General features: G+C 34.9%; 1 protein-coding gene across 8 annotated transcripts in view; it reads right to left on the bottom strand.

Moving 5' to 3' along the window:
* The window catches only part of MEF2A (myocyte enhancer factor 2A), a 173784-nt gene that overhangs the window by 87702 nt on the left and 63958 nt on the right, over nucleotides 1-22124 (bottom strand). For 7 of the 8 annotated variants that reach the window (XM_082648542.1, XM_082648540.1, XM_082648536.1 and 4 more), the window contains one exon: nucleotides 4644-4826. In XM_082648542.1, coding sequence (XP_082504668.1) covers nucleotides 4644-4697 — 54 coding nt within the window. In that variant the 5' untranslated portion in view covers nucleotides 4698-4826. Of the gene's footprint in view, nucleotides 1-4643; nucleotides 4827-12041; nucleotides 12270-22124 lie in introns of those variants that run through there. The other variant, XM_082648538.1, reaches the window with a different exon arrangement.

Consider the following 22124-nt stretch of genomic DNA (forward strand, 5'->3'; position numbering starts at 1 on the left):
AGTTTTACCTCCAGGACCTCTATTTATCAGGTTCTCACAGTAAATTGAAATAACCAACTAAGATGGTATAAACCAGTCCAAATATATATACAAAGGATGACAAAGAATAAGATCCACGTAAAATGGAGAGTCAAGATATATTATCAGACTAGATAAAAAACAAAATCCAGCCATATACTATTTACAAAAGATATACCTAAAGCATAAAGACATAGGTTGAATGTAAATGTAGAGAACTAGACCTATCAAGAAAATACTAGCCAAAAGAAAGATGTAGCTATATTAATGTGAGACAGTAGATTTAAGTAGATTTAAGACAGACATGCCTTCCTGAGGACAGAAAAAGTCAATATGTATTAAAAAATTCACCAAGAAGATATAACAATTCTAAATATGTATGAGCCTAATGAAATATTCCCCAAATATATAAAACAATATGTATTAAGCTAATAAAATACAGAGAGAAATTGACAAATCCATCATTGTGGTAAGTGCAATTACTGACAGGTCTCAATGAGCCAAAACCAAATACATAAAAAAAACCACAAAGAATACAGATAATGTGAACACAAAGTAAGACTGAATAGACATATGTAGAATCCTGCATCCAACAATTAAAAGAATACACATTTATCTCAAGTCCACTTGGAACATTTACCAAAACTTGATCATGATTTAGGAAATTAAGCAAGTCTTAACACATTTTAAAGTGTTCACAATCTATTGGTAAAGGCAATATAAACTACTATAAAACACTGTAATAAGTTCTATCATTAAAGTGTTTATAAAGTGTTTTGGTAAAGACTGAAAGATAGTATCTGAAACAGATTAAGTACATACATAATTAATATCTAAAATATATAAATAACTTTTAAGAAAAAAATCAACAATCCAGCAAAAAATGGGCAAATCACAAAAACAGGTAACATTTCACCTTCATTGGACCAAAAAATATATTTAAAAAAATGAAAAAATAAAGTGAGAGAGAAAGGAAGGAGAAAGGCAAAGTGTATAGGAAAAAGAATTTTTCATAAATTACTGTAGTGTATCTGGTACAACCACTTTGGAGAGCAACTTGAAAACCACACAGTAAAGCTATGACAGACATACTCAACCCAGCAGCTCCTCTAGATATTTATCACAGAGACATGTCCACAGATGTAGCTTTAGCATCATTTCTAACATAACATACGCAGCAAAATTTCTAAAAAACTGGAAACAACCTAAATGTTCTTTGATAGAAGTACTGATAAATGAATTGAGGCATATTCTTTCCTACGAACTAGTTGTACTAAATGAATTACACAGACAACTCTCCAAAACACTACATTTAGTGAAAAAGCATGTGCAGATAATAATGCTATTATGTAAAATTTTTAAACCATGTTGAAACAATATTCAGTAATATGTGCTTAAGTAATAAAGAAAATACAAATTAAATCCATGATGGGGGTTACTTTGGGGAAGCAAAGAGGAATGAGACTAGGAAAAATTATAGAGGACAGTAAATTTTAAATTTTTTTCTTTTACAAGGAAAGATATCTGCAGCAAATATGTCAGAATTGACATACACTACTTCTGGATAATGAAAGTAACAGTGTTTGAGGTACTGTTTGTTCTCTGTATTCTGCCTTAAAATAATTTAAGTCTATTTCATTTTTTATTTAAAGTATAAGAGGATGTCTGTCTCTAAGTAAAATGGAGTGACTGATGGAAGACCAAAGAACCCACTGAGATCAACTACAAAAAGAGTGAAATACACCAAATACCTGTTCTAAGACATGAGAAAGCTGCTGAAGCAAAAAGGACTGAAGATGCCAAAACTTTAGAGGGATGAAAGACTTCACTTCCACTTAGAAGCTTCTGATGAAACTGTGTGTTTTTCCTTCTTGGTCTAGTTCTTTTTAAAATGTAAACTTTGTACTAAAGCATAACATAAAGGAAAGCTCACAAATCCTGAGTGTGTGGCTTAGTGAATTTTCAAAGAAAAGAATATGGCCTTAAATCTAGTATACACCGGTGCACCACCCAGAAACACTCTTTTGTCCTGTCTCCAAGTCATTATCACCTTGTCCCAAGGAAGATCATTAACCTAACATCTAGCATCATAGATTAATTATGCCTGTTGTTGAGTTTTTTATGAAGAGCATGTGTTCTTTTCTGCTTTCTTGGTATGGTTTTTGCAATAAATTGCACTGGGTCAACTGAAAATCCATCTGAAAAATATCAAATTTTGACCCCTACACCTCAAACCACACACAAAAACAAATTCCAAATGAATAGTAGATCTAAAATCCAAAAGCCTATTTACAAGAGAATAAATATATACACTGTGTTCTAGTCACACAATGGAATATTATACATCAATGAATATGTATAAAATACATCTCCATGCAACAACAATGATGAATTTCACAAACATAATGTTGCACAAAAGAACACGTGATGTTCCAATGACTTTAAGTGTGTTATTTAACTTACTAGCTCAAAAACTCTAGTAATTCAAAACTCTATTTGGTATTACCTCCTTCAGTAACTGCTCCCTGAACTACCCCACCATCAGAGGTTGGTGGTTTCTTCCATAAACACTCCTATTACCTAAGCTTACTTCTATTTGCAATATACTTAAATGTATTTAATGAGTTCCCAGTGCCTAGCAGTATCTCAGATAAAGTAGGTATTCAAATGTGGATGAAATAAATGACATCTCTTCTGCATGGGAACGATTTTTTCTCTTTAATGCAAGAATAATGAAACTTTTAACTCAGAATCCACAAATTCCAAAATCAGTAAAATTAAGATACCCTTTTAGTTTATGACAAATTGTTCCTAATCTAACCTTAAAAATAAACTACCCAACTACCTCTTTTTTATCTTTTCTGCACTTTTTTTTGCCAAAATCATCTGAGGAGAAATTCAGATACCCTTGTCCCATTTGGCAGCTTGGCAAGCTGACTTAGCAGGTAAATTCAACACAGGAATAGGCTATTTCTAGTTGCTGAGATATAGTGGCAGGCCCATTTTTTTAACCAGGTCATTTCCTTAACTTAAAAAGTTCCCATTACACAGTCACTTACATATTCCTAGTTGTCCTTTCCCTCTAAACATGTGGAGTCCTTTCCACTAGTAGTTCTAGTCTATCTATGCTCAATTTAAGCATGACTCTGTATGGGATACCGAGAGCTGAAGGGATCTTAGGTGCTCCTCTGCTTGTACGTTATTCCCCAATAAATCCTATTTTACATTTATGCTGCACATGGTCATGAAACAGGTCCCCATGCCCCCTCTACATGTCACAATCCTCAGACTTGTGAAGGGAAATTTACTTGCAATCTTGCTAGAATCATTCCTTTGGAATGATGGTATGATTATTTTATCAGTCTTCACTATTTTATCAACCTTCGTAACGAATCATACTGTGTGAGCCTTAACACTTTAGCTAAGGAATCTTCATGAGCTGAAACAAGGGGACCTCTTCAGTTTGGTCTATCAGCAGCCCTAATCACTTCCACTAACTTCTTTACCAGCTGCTCAGTTGAGTTTTGTCTCCAATTATATCTGTATTACTGGATGAACTACTACTACTCAGACTTTACAGTACACATCTTCAGTACTGTTCTATTCCTGGTAAACTTCCAAAAACCAGCTGTTCTTGAAACTTCTGATATGCAACCTTTCTGGAGATAGTATCCCTCCCTTCTGCATATGCTTTCAGTAGTAGTTCCTTTACAATAGTCTATGATATTATTTTTCCTTCCTTCCTTTAAATGAAGGGATTGGCAAACTTTTTCTTAAAGGGCCAGGGAGTAAAGATTTTAGGTCTATGGGCCATACAGTCTCTGGGGCAACTACTCAACTCTGTGGTTTTAGTGTGAAAGCAGCCAAATACAATATGTAAACAAATGTGCGTGGCAATGTCCTAATAATGCTTTATTTATATATAAAAATAAAAAATAGGCAGCCAGCCCATGGAACATAGTTTGCCACCCCCTGCTTTAAACTCTTACAACTTCTGGACTTCATATACCAGTATCATTATAACTATCCTGAATTTATAAGGGTTTACTGACATTGTAGTGAAAATTAAGTTCAATAATATTTTATCAATTAAAGCTGAGATATATACATAAATGACTTAGAAATATTTATAATAATAAGAGTTGTAAAAAAATTCTCATTATTTGTTGGTGAATCAGAAAATCTAACTGACCAGAACACATTCACTGATAACCACAGTTAACTTAGGTATTACCTAATTATGACAACAGAGGTGGTAATTTAAAATAATCATCAATATATGGAAAACTAACAAACATAATCAAGTGTACAGAAGACTAAATATATTATGATAAACCTACACAATGGATGGTAGTAGTGGAATTGCAGTGATTTTACTTTTCCTATTCTGCTTATTTATGTTTTCTATAGTTAACAAAACTGATTTCTATAATAAGAAAAAAAGTTTCTTTAAAGCACATGATGAAAAGTCAAAAGCTTTTGATTGCTAAATGTTTTAATGTAGTCTGAAAATAAAAATATTTAGACTTCAAATCAATTTTTTTAAAAAAATCAACCATTCTATCCTACACTCCTTTTTAAAAAAATTTACACCAATTAAATAGATAATTAAAATTTTCATTTACCTGTCGGTTCCTTTCATCCATTATGCGTGTGATTTGTATTTTCTTCCGCCCCATTTTCAGTCACCTTTCCTTCCTTATATTCCAAATATTTAATTCAAAAATTAATTTTCTTCAATACCCTAATGCATGGTACACAGCTTCTATTATTTCAGCTTCTAGTTCAAGGGCTACAGCTGAAATTTTCTATAAGATATAAAAGAAAACACAAATTAGAAAATTTAAGTTCTATAAGTTTGCAACTCATGAAAATGTTATTATACAAATTTCAAACCTGCCTTTATAGTGCACACAGACTGCATTATTAACTGAAATTTTTCATTACATAAAATTAGTAAACAAGTTGAAGTCTTGTTAATTTTACCCTTAAAATATCTCCTGAAACTTTTCATGCCTCTAGTTCTGGCTAAAAGAGTGCAATTATATATAACCTTTGAGTTTTTCCTCAATGAATATAATAACAGCAAAACAAGAGCAACACTTACTGAGATCTTTCTATGTGCCAGGCACTTTTCTAAGTATCTAATATGCCTTAACTCATTCAATCGTAACTTCAATCTTCTGAGTTATAATTATCATCTCCATTTCATAAATAAGGATATTAAGGCAGAGAGCTGTTAAGTAATGTGTCCAAGGTCACACAGCTAGTAAGAGGCAGAGCTTGTAATATGAACTCAGGGAGTCTCTAGAATTTCTACTCTAAAACATTATGGAATATCCTTAAAAGCTTTTGATAGCCTCCATGTCAAAGGATGAACTAATAATCTGGGTAGCCCCAATCTGCCTTTACAAATTCTTCTTGCAAACTGCCCTAGCCACTAGCAAAATTACTATTTGTCAATCCACAAAGACATTATATACTTTCATAATAATATGCACCTAAATGAAACACTATTCCTTTGGCCATTTAATTATCTCCTCCTTATCAGCCAAGATTCACTTTGAATGTCACCACCCTGATGAAGCCAAGACCAATTCCCCTTGGTAGAATAAATCATAGCACCTTATTTTGTGGGTACATCTGTATAAATTCCAAGATTATTTCCCTTTGAGACTGAATCTTTCAAAAACAATGATTTTTTATTCCATTTATCTCTACAGTAGAATGACTGCAATGATATAACTTGTCATGCTCTGAATGACAGTTGTGTCAAAAACCCAGTGCTTTCAAAATTTACATAATAAAATATTTACAGAGGGATGGGGGATGGGAGACAAATGTTATAACACAATAACAATTTCTCAAGGGAATTTTTTGAAGTATTTTTAATATTGTACATGTAACTCTATAAAACTTCAACTGTACTATGCAAATCCAGTGTTTAAATAAATCTGGCTTTTGCTCAAAAGCAGTGAGTTTCCAATTCTTATCACAACCATCATTATCATCAGCACAGCATTTCTTACATATCTTCCCTTATCATTCTGTTATTTCTTTATTTATACAAATATTAATTGCTCAACTATTAACAACTGATAACCTATTCAGTGATCACCTACTTGCAAAACAGGTACTTCCAAACACTGAACTAGGTACATATGATAAAATGGTCAAGGAAAAAAGGCATAATTTCTGATCTCACAGTCCAGAGTCTAGTAGGGGAAAACAGACATTAGTCAAACCATCATATAAATGAGTTTGTACAAAAGTTCTTTTATCTGACCTAAATTCATGGTCAGGGCAGGCTTCACTGAGAACTGCTTCATACTCAAACCTGAGTATGCACATATACTTACTAGGCAGACAGAATAGCATGTGCAAAAACCCTATGACAAGAATGAGCAGGAAGCATGAGAGGAACTGAAAGATGGCTAGTCACTGGTAGGAATCAATTAAACAAGCAGCTGTGCTGTGGAGTGTTTCTGTTTTCTCAACAGACTGCAATATAAACAATAGAAGTTGGCTTACTCCTAATCATGTTCTATAATAGATCACAGCACATCCAATTCCCATTATGAAAACTTGCACAGTAGCAGGCAACGTAAATATTCACACATTTCACCACAGAAATATGTTAACTCCTATAAGGTATATGCACTTGTATAATCTGAAAAATTCTGAACATATCTGAGCATTTTGCTTTAGACAATGGTGGAGTAGGTTGCTTCAAACCTGTCTTTCCCTGAGAACCACTAGAAAAGCAAAGCAAAAAGTAATCTGTTTGGGCTTCCCTGGTGGCGCAGTGGTTAAGAGTCCACCTGCCGATGCAAGGGACGCAGGTTCGTGCCCCGGTCCAGGAAGATCCCACATGCCGCGGAGCAGCTGGGCCCGTGAGCCATGACCGCTGAGCCTGCGCGTCTGGAGCCTGTGCTCCACAACGGGAGAGGCCACAGCAGTGAGAGGCCCACGTACCGCCAAAAAAAAAAAAAAGTAATCTGTTTAAAACAACTGAAGAACTTTCAAGACAGTGAGAATTTGCAGGGCTGGGACCGAGAAGTAACAGGTGGGGCCAGACTTTAGACTCATTTTCCCCTAGAATCATTCATAGATTCTTAAAACACTAGTTGAGAGGCTGAGAAGCTAAGCAGAGCTTTCCACACTTCTTTGGGTGGGGACACGAAAATTCAATTCAGAGCCTGGCTAGGAGGAATAGCTCCAGCAAACACACTGGGAAGCTGGAGGGAATGTAAGGACTATACCCTAGGTAAAAGGTAAACCAGAAATAGACCAGGCCACAAAAGGAAAGAAGTACAGCTTCAAATCTTCTCAATCTGACTATACTGAGGGAATCTGGGCTACCTAGTATCATTAGCCTAGCTGCATGCCAGTAAAATCTTCCCAAAAGGTTTTAGCAAAAGTAAATCTTATCAGCAAGAAGACTCCAAAATTCAAATTATCCTATCATTTTTCATATGAAATGTCTAAAATAAAACAACCCATCAAGATCTGACTGAAAACTAAGACTTTAAAATGGCACCAGAAATAGACCCATAATAGATTCAGATAATGGTGTTAGCAGAAAAGTTTTTGATTTTTTTTAATGATCCATACTTTTGACCAGATTTAATAACTTTATTTATTTATTGGCTGTGCTGGGTCTTTGTTGCTGCACGTGGGCTTCCTCTAGTTGTGGCAAGCGGGGCCTACTCTTTGTGGTGCGCAAGCTTCTCATTGTGGTGGCTTCTCTTGTTGTAGAGCACAGGCTCTAGGCACGCGGGCTCAGTAGTTGTGGCTCACAGGCTCTAGAGCTCAGGCTCCGTAGTTGTGGTGCACGGGCCTTAGTTGCTCCGCAGCACGTGGGATCTTTCCAGAGCAGGGCTCGAACCTGTGTCCCCTGCATTGGCAGGCAGATTCTTAACCACTGCAAAACCAGGAAATCCCAGAAAACAGTTTTAAAATAATTTACTGTGTTAAAAGGATTTTTTAAAATGAAGAATTTTAGCAAACAACACTAAAAACATGGAAAACAGATAATTGAAAAATACAATTTTAAAAACAGAAATTAAGAAATTGATGGATGAGTTTAACAATAGGTTAGATACAGCTGACAAAAGAACCAATGACCCAGAAGATAGGAAAGAAGAAAATACACTGAAGCCCAAAAAGACACAAGAATGGGAAATACAGAAAAGAGTGTGAAAATATTATGAAACATGAAGAAAAGATCCAAAATTCATGTAACTGGAGTCCCAGAAAGGAAGGCGAGAACATATGAGAAAGAAAAGATATTTAAAGACCTAATAGTTTAAAACTTTAAAAAACTGATCAATGACATCAAGCCACAGATCCAAGAATATCTACAAACTCCCAAGCAAAACAAATACAAAGAAAACCACACTTAGGCAAATCAAAATAAAGGGGGAGGTTGGAGGGACAGAAAGAAAGAGACAGAAACAGCCACAAACAGACCTTAAAAGTAGCCAGAAAAATTAAAAAATATATTAACTTTAAGAGTAACAGTAAGATATAGCTGGCTTCTTTGAATAAATAATGGAAGCCAAAAGACAACAAAATGATATCCTCAGAGCGCTCGGAACAGGGTAAATGCCAAGATAGAACTCTGTATCTGGCAAAAAAAAAAAATAACAACCTTCAGAAATGAAGGCAAAATAGAGACATTTTTAGCCAAACAGAATCAGAAAATTTGTCACCAGGGAACATTGAAGAGACTTCCTCAAGTAGAAGGAAAAGAGGGATTGCAGATACAGCTTGGATATGCACCAAAAAATTGAAATATAATGAACGGGCTAAATATGTAACTCTAAATGAATACTGACTAAATAAAATAATGACAGTATTTTGTGGAATTTAAAATGTTACAATGCACAACAATACATAATTGGGAAGGGTAGTAAATGAAGTTAAAGTGTTCTAAAACACTTTCATTGATTAGGAAATGGAAAAAGTTCTCATTTACTTTAGACTTCAAAACATGAAAGATGCATGTGGTAATCTCTGAGATAACCACTAGAAAGACAGTTAGAGTATATATAGTCGTTCCTTGGTATCTGTAGAGGATTGGTTCCAGGACTCTGAGAGGATACCAAAATCTGAGGATGCGCAAGTTCCTTATATAAAATGGCATAGCATTTGCATATAACCCACACAAATCCTCTCATATACTTGTAATCATCCTTAGATTACTTATAATACATAATAAAATATAAATGCTATGTAAATAGTTGTTGGCATGCAGTAAATTCAAGCTTTGCTTTTGGGAATTTTCTGTAATTTTTTTTCCTGGATATTTTCAATCTACAGTTGGATGAATCCGTGGGTACAAAACCCGCAGACATGAAGAGCCACCTGTACAGCTAACAAGCTAACAGAGGGGGAAAATGGACTAATAAATAATCCAAATAAGATTTTAAAAAAATAAAACCTAATTATAAGATGATTATAGAGGATATATCTGACATGGGGATACAGAAAGAATAAGCATAAAAGCATGGAGAAAGATATCTTTTATAAAACACAAACCAAAAGAAAGCTTGTGTGGCTATACTTTACCATAGAAAACTTTGATGCATGAGATAGATAGATATATAGATATGGATAAGAATATAGTGGGATATTTCATTACAATAAAGTTCAATTCACCAGGAAGGCACAGCAATTCTAAATTTGAATGCACCTGGTAACACCTAAGTCAGGTATCTTTTCCTGAAAAGCAGATATTCTGTGCAAAACCCTAACCAGGAACTTGTTTTCCAATATTTTAAATAGGAAAAATTACGTTACATATCAACTGATAACCCCCAATCACTTCTCTTTTAAAATTTAACTAAACATAGAAAATGTCCATTTATCATAGTAAATTATCATGGTTAGGATGTAAAATGCACACTATATGACTTCATATGCAATAACTTTCTCCCTGGCTTTGTTTTCCTTCTCCACAATTTAACATTTTCTCATCATGTTTGGGGCATTCTACAAATTTAAGCAAAATCAAGGACCAAATATGAAAGGCAATTAGAAATTTATTCAAAACAAACACTCATGGCAGATAATAGCTCAAAAGCTTACAATATTGTAATATCTTTCTTATTGCCAGAAACATCAGAGATGCATATTCCCTTTGTTGACACTAAGCAGATGTTTCAAAATGTCTACACGTGCTTCTAATATTCAACAAATTACATTTGGAAGGTAATTTGTGACTTTCCCCCATAGACCAGTTTGCTAAAATATTGTACTGAATTTTACAGATTAAAAAATACTTTTTCTAAATAAACTTAAACTAAGAAAATACAGTATGGTATATAAAGCCAACATGAAAAGAACTATGTGAAGTCCACAATTCTAGCAAGTTGATTTTTTTTTTTTTTTTTTTTTTTTTTTGCGGTACGTGGGCCTCTCACTGTTGTGGCCTCTCCTGTTGTGGAGCACAGGCTCCGGACGCGCAGGCTCAGCGGCCATGGCTAACGGGCCCAGCCGCTCCGCAGCATGTGGGATCCTCCCGGACCGGGGCACGAACCCGTGTCCCCTGCATCGACAGGCGGACTCTCAACCACTGCGCCACCAGGGAAGCCCCTAGCAAGTTGATTTTAACACAGCTTTCTCAGTAAAGGAGAAAGGAACAAGCACACCAAAACAAGGAACAAGCAGACTAGAAGAAACAGGAACAGATTTGAACTTTACAATTAACAACCTAACTGACATACAGAACATTATACCTAACAAATGCAGAAAATACATTCTTTGTAAGTACGTAAAAAACATTTACCAAAAACGACCATACGCTGGACCAAAACTAAGGGTTAACAAATTTCAAAGAACAGACATGCTTCTCTGAGCTCAAATTGAGCTATGAATTAATAACAACAATATAACTAGAAAATCCTTATATATGTGAAAATTAAGCAATAAACTTCTAAATAGCCCATGGGTCAAAGAAGAAATCACAGTGAAAATTAGAAAAAAAATTTTAATGGAATGCTATTAAAACACTTCCTATTAAAATACAGAGGATGCAGCTGAAACTATTCTTAAGAGGAAAAATTTTAGCTTTAAAATACATATACACTTGAAAGGCCAAAAACCAATATTCTAAGCAACCATCTGAAAGAGTAACAAAAAGAACAAACTAAACCCCAAAACAGTACAAATGATGAAATAAAGGTAAGAGCAAAAAGTAATGAAATAGAAAACAAACATACAACAGAGATTAACAAAGCCAAAAGTTAGTTTTTTGAAAAATAAAAATTGATAACTCCTGAAAAGAGTAATGGAGGAAAAAAGGAAGCAATCCAAAACATATCTGGCCCCAAAGGTCTTAGATAAAGGAATCTGGACTGTCCTATACATATATTTATCAAACAAAGATTAATATCAATACAATAACCAACAAAAACCTGACAGTACCGTAAATTATTACTGGCATGAAATTAAAATGGCATGTAGGACTCTAACCACCACCTCCTGTATTTCCAGCTTACAGTCTCTAATAACCTAATTCCAACAATCTTTTGATCCCACTACGTTCCACAATTTATTAAGCCTACCATGTTTTCACTGTCCCTCACCCACTCTATGTTTCTTACATGCCTCCTTATCCAGCTTAATTTTCATATATCCTTAGTCCCTTGGCTCCCACTCTCCCTCCTTCTGCCACATTTCCTGGGAGAAAACTCACCCCTGAGGAGGGCCTGCTCCTATGTAGCTGAATATGGCTGAAAAATAAACAACCATGCTAACTAGGCTAATTAATCTGACAAAATTCATGAAGGTCATGAACCTCAAATCTTAAATATTCCCTTCATACTGCCCAGTAATCTTCCATTTCCCAATTTCCTAGTTGATTATTTAATGCCATATTCTATCTCCTCACATCTGCAATACCCATCCTTAATCCTAACTTTCAGCTGATAACTTTGCTACCTATTCTACTGACAGGAAAAAAAAAGCAATCAGAAGAGAAGCTCCTCAAATTCCTGCCATCACAACTATCAACCCACCAGCATCTGTCTCATATACTCTGCCTTCCTTCCTTTTAAGATCTTGACTCCAACAATTCTTCTTTTCCTTCCTTCAATGTCAATTTTTTCTTCCATACTGAAGAGTTCCCAGTGGCACCAAAAAAAAAAAAAAAAAAAAGATGCTATTATTTCACTTACCTAAAACAAAACACAGAAAACAAACAAAAAATCTTGATCCTGAGAGAAATTTAAAATATACTAAATAACAAATTCACATTTGCAGATTCTCAGAGTTTCAATTTTGTAAAGATGTCAATTCTCCCCAAATTAATCTAGAGATTCAATACAATCCTAATCAAAATACCAGCAGGTTTTCTTTTACTATATGCAGAAACTGACAGTATTACTCTAAAATCCATTTGGAAATACAAAGGTATAAGAATATTGAAGCCTACCTTGAAGGGTAAAGCTTAAAGACTCACATACCATCATTTACCAGACTTATTATAAAGCCATAGTAATTAAGATGGTGTGCCCCAAGAGAAAACTCAAAGCTAACAGAAGGAAAGAAATAATAAACAGCAGAACAGAGAGAGAAAATAGAAAAACAGAGTAAAAAAATCAATAAAACCAGAGTTGGTTTTGAAAAAGGTTAAAAAAATTGACAAACCTTTAGATAGATGGATTAAGAAAGAGAGAAGACTGAAATAACTTACATCAGAATTGAAAGTGGGGACATTACTTACCAGAAATAAACATGATAGTAGCAGAGTACTGTAACAATAGTATGCCAACAAATGTAATAACCTAGATAAAATGGACAAATTCCTAGAAACACAAAACCTACCAATACTGGGAGGGAGGGAGGGAGGAGAAGCTGAATAGATCTACAATTAGTAAGAAGATTGAATAAGTAATCAAAAATCTCCTGAAAAAGAAAAATACTCAACCTGATGGCTTCATTGGTGGGTTCTACCAAAGATTTAAAGAAGAACTAACACCAATCCTTCTCAAACTCTTCCCAAAACCTGAAGAGGAAGAAACGCTTCCTAAGGTCAGCTTTGTCCAGATAACAAACCAAAGACAGTACAAGAAAAGTACAGATCAATATCCCTATGAACAATGATGCAAAAATCCTGAACAAAATACCAGCAAACTAAATTCAGCGGCATAGCAAAAGGACTGTACACCATGACCAAGTGGGATTTATTGCTGGAGTGCAAGAACAGTTCAACATACTAAAATTAATCAATGTGATATGCCACCTTAAGAGAATGAAGGAGAAAAACCACATAACCATCTCAATTGATGCAGAAAAAGGATTTGACAAAACATACTACCCTTTTATGATAAAAACATCCAACTAGGAAAAGAAACTACCTCAACTTAATAAAAATATATAATAGAAAAACCCCAAAGCTTACACCATACTCACTTCTAAAACAAACAAAACATCCAAACTGGAAAGGAAGAAGTATAATTATCTGTCTGAAGATGACATGATCATATATGTAGAATCCCCTAAAGATTCCACAAAAAAACATTGTTAGAATAAATAAATTCATCAAAATACTAGGATACAAATCAACACACAAAAATCAGCTGAATTTCTATTCACTAATACTCTGAAATGGTAAAATAATTCCATTTACAATAGCATCAAAAAGAATAAAATACTCAGCAGTAAACTTTAGTCAAGGAAGTGAAAGACTTGCACATTGAAAACTAAAAAAGATGGATAAAGAAATTAAAGCAGACACAATAAATAGACATCTCACTTTATAGACTGAAAGACAATTTTGTTAACCTGACAATACAAATTCAATGCAATCCCTATCAAAATTACAATTATTTTTTTTTTGCAGAAATAGGAAAAGCCATCCAAAAATTCATATGGATTATATCAAGAAACAACAGCCAAAACAATACTGAAAAGGAAGAAATTGGAAAACTCACACTCCCTAATCTCAAATTTTTCTACAAAGCTACAGTAATCAAAACAGTACAGTACTGGCATAAAGACAGACATAACAGACCAATGGAACAGAACAGAGAGCCCAGAAATAAATCCATGTATACATGGTCAAATGTCAAAAAGTGTCAATGGACACTATCAACAGAGTAAAACAGCAACCCACAGAGGGTGAAAATAATTATAAATTACATATCTGATAAGAGATTAATAGCCAGAATATATAAAGCGCCCTTAAAACTCCACAACAAAAAATAAACAAGCCAATTTTAAAAACAGGCAAAGAACTTGAATAGACACTTCTCTAAAGATATACAAATGGCCAGTAAGCACATGAAAAGATGCTCAACATGACTGATCATTTGGCAAATGCATATCAAAACCACGAGATACCACTTCACACCCATTTGGATAGCTATTTTATGAAACAAATAAAAAAGAAAAATAAGAAACAGAAAATTAGTGTTAAGGTACATGTGGAAAAACTGGAACCCCTATGCATTGGTTTTGGGGAATATAAAATGGTACACCTGCTGTGGAAAAAAGTATGGTGGTTACTTAAAAAATTAAATATAGAATTACTACGTGAACCAGCAATTCTACTTCTAAGTATACACACAAAAGAACTGAAAGCAAGGACTCGAACAACATATTTGTACACCAATGTTCATAGAAGCATTATTCACAATAGTCAAAAGATAGAAACAACCCAAACGTCCACTGGCAAATGAACAAAGAAGCAAAATGTGGTATATATATATATATATATATATATATATACAATGGAATATTTTTCAGCCTTAAAAAAGGAAATCCTATCACAAACCACAACAAGAATGAACTTTGAAAATATCACGCTAAGTGAAATAAGCCAGTTGCAGAAACACAAATATTATGTAATTCCACTTATATGAGATTCCTAGAGTAGTCAAATTCAGAGACAGAAAGTAAAATGCGAATTGCCAGAGATGGGGAGGGATAGGGAGTAGAAGAACGAATGGGGAGTTAGTGTTTAACGGGTACAGAGTTTCAGTATGGAATGATGAAAAAGTTCTGGAGATGGCCTGTGGTGATCACTGCTCAGCAATGTGAATTTATTTTAATGCCACTGGACTGAATACTTAAAAATGGTTAAAATGGTAAGTACTATGCTATGTATATTTTACCACAATTTAAAAGAATACAAATACTCCCCCGAAAAGTATGTACACACCTTTAAAATGATTACAGTATTCAGATTTTATTAATTCAACATAACCACTAACTCTTTAGGTCAAATGAGTACTGATTTTTCTGTACAGTGAGTTTTGCCAGAAATGGCAACATTTAAAACCTACCTTTAGAACTAAAACCTATCTTTAGCAAACACAGATGGGTATTTTTTCCACAGAGAAAGTAATATATATCCTAGAGGGGGAAAAAGGAATCTCTAATTAAATGTATTCAAGTAATGTTATTACAGTAAAAAAAATTAATTTAAACTGAACTTTCAGTTAACTGAAAAAAAATTTTTAGTATGTCATTTTATTAAAAGCAGGAACTAGATTTTCAAAAAGATTTCCTATAATAACTATAAATGGAATATAACCTTTAAAAACTGTGAATCACTATGTTGCACACCTAAAAATTATATAATATTGTAAAACAACTATACCTCAATAACAAATTTTTTAAAGAAATTCTGAAAAATTCCCAGTTTGGGATCTACTGTCTTAATTTAAAAGATATCACAGAATCTGGCACTCAGACCACACTAACACTGATTGCAGATGTTCAGTCTTTTAAAATCAATTATATTTACTGTTTTAAAGAACACTGTTGCTTAAGTAAATAAATATTTTAAGAGCATGGACTTTAAACAGAAGGTGAATCTTTACTTTTTAAACTTGGCCTTTATTAACACCAATCTTTGAGTTTATCAGAACACCCCATTTTGGTGATGCTGGTAAATCAATTATTTATTAATTTTTTTCAAAAGTTACTAAAATAAACTTTGTAATAAAAGTAACTATGTATAATCAACAACTGAACCTTTTCAATAGATAAACAGGTTTCTATCAAGAGAAAATCTTTAATGATTCATTACCTCTTTAAAAGACGGGAGGGGGTGGGGGGGGACACGACTTCCCCGGTGGTCCAGTGGTAAAGAATCCACCTTCCATTGCAGGGGACTCAGGTTCAATCCCCGGTTGGGGAACTAAGATCCCACACAACAGGGCAACTAAGCCCACGCACCACAACTACTGAGCCCACACACCACAACTACTGAGCCCGTGTGCCGCAACTACAGAGCCCATATGCTCTGGAGCCCACATGCCACAACTAGAGAGAGAAAACCCGCATACCACAACTAGACAGAGAAAACCCGGACACCACAAGTAAAGAGAAGTCCATGTACCACAACTAGAGAGAGACCCACGTGCCACAACAAAGATCCCACGTGCTGCAACTAAGACCCAACACGGCCAAAAATTAAATAAGTAAATAATAAAATACTTAAAAATAAATAAATAAAAGAGGAGAACTTAAGAATTCAATTTTGGATATAATAAACTTGAGATAGTCAGGGATCATATGCTGGAAATGTCAAAAAGGAAGCTAGATATAACACTCAGACCTTAGAGCAAAAAAATACACTTTGGGGAATCTTGTGAAAAACAATGTGCTCACCTATGGATAAAATGTAAAATGAAGAGGCAGAGTCAAAGCCCCAAGGAACATTTATTATTATTGCTGCAAATGAATAGCCCCAAATTATCCTTAAGACATAAGGCTTTAAACAACTTGGCCAACATCAAAAAATTTTTTCAAACAGAAATCTTTCAGCCTCCCTTGAAAAAACCATTCTACTTTCAAGAATTTATTCTAAGGAAGTAATAAGACAATGACAAAGATATATATACATTTATGGATGTTCATCCCAATGCACCCAAAACAGTGAAAACGAACAGGGAAAAGACTATAAGCATATAGGCATGACCTGTCTATATAATGAAATACCATAGCCATTAAAAACGAACATTTTATAACAATGTTCACAATATAATGTTGTGGGCAGAAAATATATAATTCTAGTATTATTTTTAAAATTTTGTAGGTATGGTGTGCACAGATACAAGATGGCACTGTATATTCACATTACCGAAATTAATAAACTGTGGTCAGTTTTTAAAAATTAGTTTATTTTTTCCAAAATAAACATCATTGTGATAAGGAAAAAAGTTATTACACACAACAAAAAACTAATGGCCACTTTTAAAATTAGTCAGAAAATTAAAATCCTGAAAGATAGAAAGCATGAACTTTAAACCTTACTGAAACGTTCCTTCTACTTTAGCATTTTGTGCAATTTCCAATTACTTTTTCTTCATAACTTGCTTCTAATTTCAAAGCACTATATGACTGAGAAGGTCTATAACAAGTGAAGTGAGAAAATATGGGTCCTAGCTCCAGACAATGTCACTAAAGTAGCAGCACAACCTTTGGTACACGACAGTTTCTAAGGAAAAGTGACTTTTTATAACAGGAAAATTGAAATTATACATGCTGTGAGTACTACACAAGGCTAGAATAAAATACTGTATATATACAAATATTTGAGGAAAAGTGATTATTACTACTAACAAATGTATTTTTAAGCATGATATAATGTATTACATTAATATTTATGATTAGAAAATGAGTACTTTATTTACTGTGTCCACTATTTCACATATTTATTCCCTTAAAATGTATTTATACCTTTTTTGCATATACAATAGAAATCAAGAGAAGAAAATTAAATGAAAAACATTATCTTGTAGCTAATTTTCAATAACTGAATATCAAATTGGTATCTAAGATTATACCTCATAAAAAAGCAAATTAAGGGACTTCTCTGGTGCTCTGCTGGACCAGATTAACCAGATTAACACTCCGTGCTCCCGAGATTGGTTCAAGATGGCGGAGTAGAAGGACATACTTTCACTCCCTCTTGCGAGAGCACTGGAATCACAACTAACTGCTGAACAATCATCAACAGGAAGACACTGGAACTCACCAAAAAAGACCCCGCATTCAAAGACAAAGGAGAAGCCATAGTGAGACGGTAGGAGGGGAGCAATCACAATACAATCAAATCCCGTAACTGCTGGGTGGGTGACTCACAAACTGGAGAACACTTATACCACAGGAGTCCACCCACTGGAGTGAGGGTTCTAAGCCCCACGTCAGGCTTCCCAATCTGGGGGCCTGGCAACAGGAGGAGGAATTCCTAGAGAATCAGACTTTGAAGGCTAGCAGGATTTGATTGCAGGACTTCGAAAGGACTGGGGGAAACAGAGACTCCACTATCGGAGGGCACACACAAAGTAGCGTGTGCACTGGGACCCAGAGAAAGAAGCAGTGACCCCACAGGAGACGGAACCAGACCTACCTGCTAGTGTTGGAGGGTCTCCTGCAAAGGCAGGGTGTGGCTGTTTCTCACCGTGAGGACAAGGGCACTGGCAGCAGAAGTTCTGGGAAATACTCCTTGGCGTGAGCCCTCCCAGAGTCCGCCATTAGCCCCACCAAAGAGCCCAGGTAGGCTCCAGTGTTGGGTCGCCTCAGGCCAAACAACCAACAGGAAGGGAACCCAGCCACACCCATCAGCAGACAAGTGGATTAAAGTTTTACTGAGCTCTGCCCACAAGAACAACAGCCAGCTCTACCCACCACAAGTCCATCAGGAAACTTGCACAAGCCTCATCCACCAGAGAGGGCAGACAGAAAAAACAAGAAGAACTACAATCCTGCAGCCTGTGGAACAAAAACCACATTCACAGAAAGATAGACAAGATGAAAAGGCAGAGAGCTAGGTACCAGATGAAGGAACAAGAAAAAGCCACAGAAAAACAACTAAATTAAGTGGAGACTGGCAACCTTCCAGAAAAAGAATGTAGAATAATGACAGTGAAGATGATCCAGGGCCTCGGAAAAAGAACGGAGGCAAAGATCGAAACGATACAAGAAATGTTTAACAAAGACGTAGAAGAATTAAAGAACAAACAGAGATGAACAATACAGTAACAGAAATGAAAACTATACTAGAAGGACTCAACAGCTGAATAACTGAGGCAAAAGAATGGATAAGTGACCTGGAAGACACAATGGTGGAGTTCACTGCTGTGGAACAGAATAAAGAAAAACGAATGAAAAGAAATGAAGACAGCCTAAGAGAACTCTGGGACAACATTAAATACAACAACATTCTCATTATAGGAGTCCCAGAAGGACAAGAGAGAGAGAAAGGACCAGAGATAATATTTGAAGAGATAATAGTGGAAAACTTCCCTAAAATGGGAAAGGAAATAGCCACCCAAGTCCAGGAAGCGCAGAGAATCCCATACAGGATAAACCAAAGAAGAAACAAGCTGAGACACACAGTAATCAAATTGGCAGATATTAAGTACAAAGAAAACTTACTGAAAGCAGCAAGAGAAAAAAGACAACATACAAGGGAACTCCCACAAGGTTAACAGCTGATTTCTCAGCAGAAACTCTACAAGCCAGAAGGGAGTGGCATGACATATTTAAAGTGATGAAAGGGAAGAAACTACAACCAAGATTACCCAGCAAGGATCTCATTTACATTCGATGGAGAAATCAAAAGCTTTACAGACAAGCAAAAGCTAAGAGAATTCAGCACCACCAAACCACCTCTACAACACATGCTAAATTAGGAACTTCTCTAAGTGGGAAACACAAAAGAAGAAAGGAACCTACAAAAACAAACCCAAAACAATTAAGAAAAAGGTCATAGAACATACATATCAATAATTACCTTAAACGTGAATGGATTAAATGCTCCAACCAAAAGACACAGGCTTGCTGAATGGATACAAAAACAAGACCCATATATATGCTGTCTACAACAGACCCACTTCAGACCTAGGGACACATACAGACTGAAAGTGAGGGGATGGAAAAAGATATTCTATGCAAATGGAAATCAAAAGAAAGCTGGAGTAGCAATACTAATATCAGATAAAATAGACTTTAAAATAAAGAAAATTACAAGAGACGAGGAAGAACACTACATAATGATCAAGGGATCAATCCAAGAATAAGATACAACAATTATAAACATATATGCACCCAACACAAGAGCACCTCAATACATAGGACAACTGCTAACAGCTATAAAAGAGGCAATCGACAGTAACACAATAATAGTGTGGGACTTTAACACCTCACTTACACAAATGGACAGATCATCAAAAATAAAAATAAATAAGGAAAAAGAAGCTTTAAATGACAAAATAGACCAGACAAATTTAATTGATATTTATAGGACATTCCATCCAAAAACAGCAGATTAAACTTTCCTCGCAAATGCACACGGAACATTCTCCAGGATAGATCACATCTTGGGTCACAAATGAAGCCTCTGTAAACTTAAGGTAACTGAAATCATATCAAGCATCTTTTCTCACCACAATGCTATGAGATTAGAAATCAATTACAGGAAAAAAAAACATAAAAAACACAAACACATGGAGGCTAAACAATACGTTACTAAATAACCAAGAGATCACTGAAGAAATCAAAGAGGAAATAAAAAAATACACAGAGACAAATGACAATGAAAATATGATGATCCAAAACGTATGGGATGCAGCAAAAGCAGTTCTAAGAGGGAAGTTTATAGCAATAGAAGCGTACCTCAAAAAATAAGAAAAATCTCAAATAAACAATCTAACCTTACACCTAAAGGGACTAGAGAAAGAAGAACCAATAAAACCCAAAGTTAGGAGAAGGAAAGAAATCATAAAGATCAGAGCACAAACAAATGAAATAGAAACAAAGAAAGCAACAGCAAAGATGAATAAAACTAAAAGCTGGTTCTTTGAGAAGATAAACAAAACTGATAAACATTAGCCAGACTCATCAAGAAAAAGAGGGAGAGGACCCATATCAATAACATTAGAAATGAAAAAGAAGAAGTTACAACACACACCGCAGAAATACAAAGCATCCTAAGACACTACGACAAGCAACTCTACGCCAATACAATGGAAAACCTGGAAGAAATGGACAAATTCTTAGAAAGGTATGTATAACCTTCCAAGACTGAACCAGGAAGCAACAGAAAATATGAACACACCAATCACAAGTAATGAAATTGAACCTGTGATTTAAAATCTTCCAACAAACAAAAGTCCAGGACCAGATGGCTTCACAGGTGAATTCTATCAAACATTTAGAGAAAAGCTGAAACCCATCCTTCTCAGTATTCCAAAAATTGCAGAGGAAGGAACACTCCCAAACTCATTCTATGAGGTCACCATCACCCTGATACCAAAACCAGACAAAGATACTACAAAAAAGAAAAATTACAAACCAATATCACTGATGAACATAGATGCAAAAATCCTCAACAAAATACTAGCAAACAGAATCCAACAACATAAAAGGATCATACACCCTGATCAAGTGGGATTTATCCCAGGGATGCAAAGATTCTTCAATATACGCAAATGAATCAATGTGATACACAATATGAACAAATTGAACAATAAAAACCATATGATCATCTCAATAGATGCAAAACAAGCTACGGACAAAATTCAACACCCATTTATGATAAAAACTCTCCAGAAATGGGCACAGAGGGAACCTACTTCAACATAATAAAGGCCATATATGACAAACCCACATCAAACATCATTCTAAATGGTGAAAAACTGAAAGCATTTCCTCTAAGATCAGGAACAAGACAAGGATGTCCACTCTCACCACTTTTATTCAACATACTTTTGGAAGTCCTAGGCATGGCAAACAGAGAAGAAAAAGAAATAAAAGGAATACAAATTGTAAAAGAAGAAGTAAAACTGTCACTGTTTCCAGATAACCTGATACTATACAGAGAGAATCCTAAAGATGTCACCAAAAAGCTACTAGAGCTAATCAATGAATTTGGTAAAGTTGCAAGATACCAAATTAATGCACAGAAATCTCTGGCATTCCTATACACTAATGATGAAAACCTGAAAGAGAAATTAAGGAAAAACTCCCACTTACCACTGCAACAAAAAGAATAAAATACCTAGGAATTAACCTACCTAGGGAGACAAAAGACCTGTATGCAGAAAACTATAAGACATTGATGAAAGAAATTAAAGATGATACTA

Source organism: Grampus griseus (genome assembly GCF_964374135.1).
Source record: "Grampus griseus genome assembly, chromosome: 2".
Classification (NCBI taxonomy): Eukaryota; Metazoa; Chordata; class Mammalia; order Artiodactyla; family Delphinidae; genus Grampus; species Grampus griseus.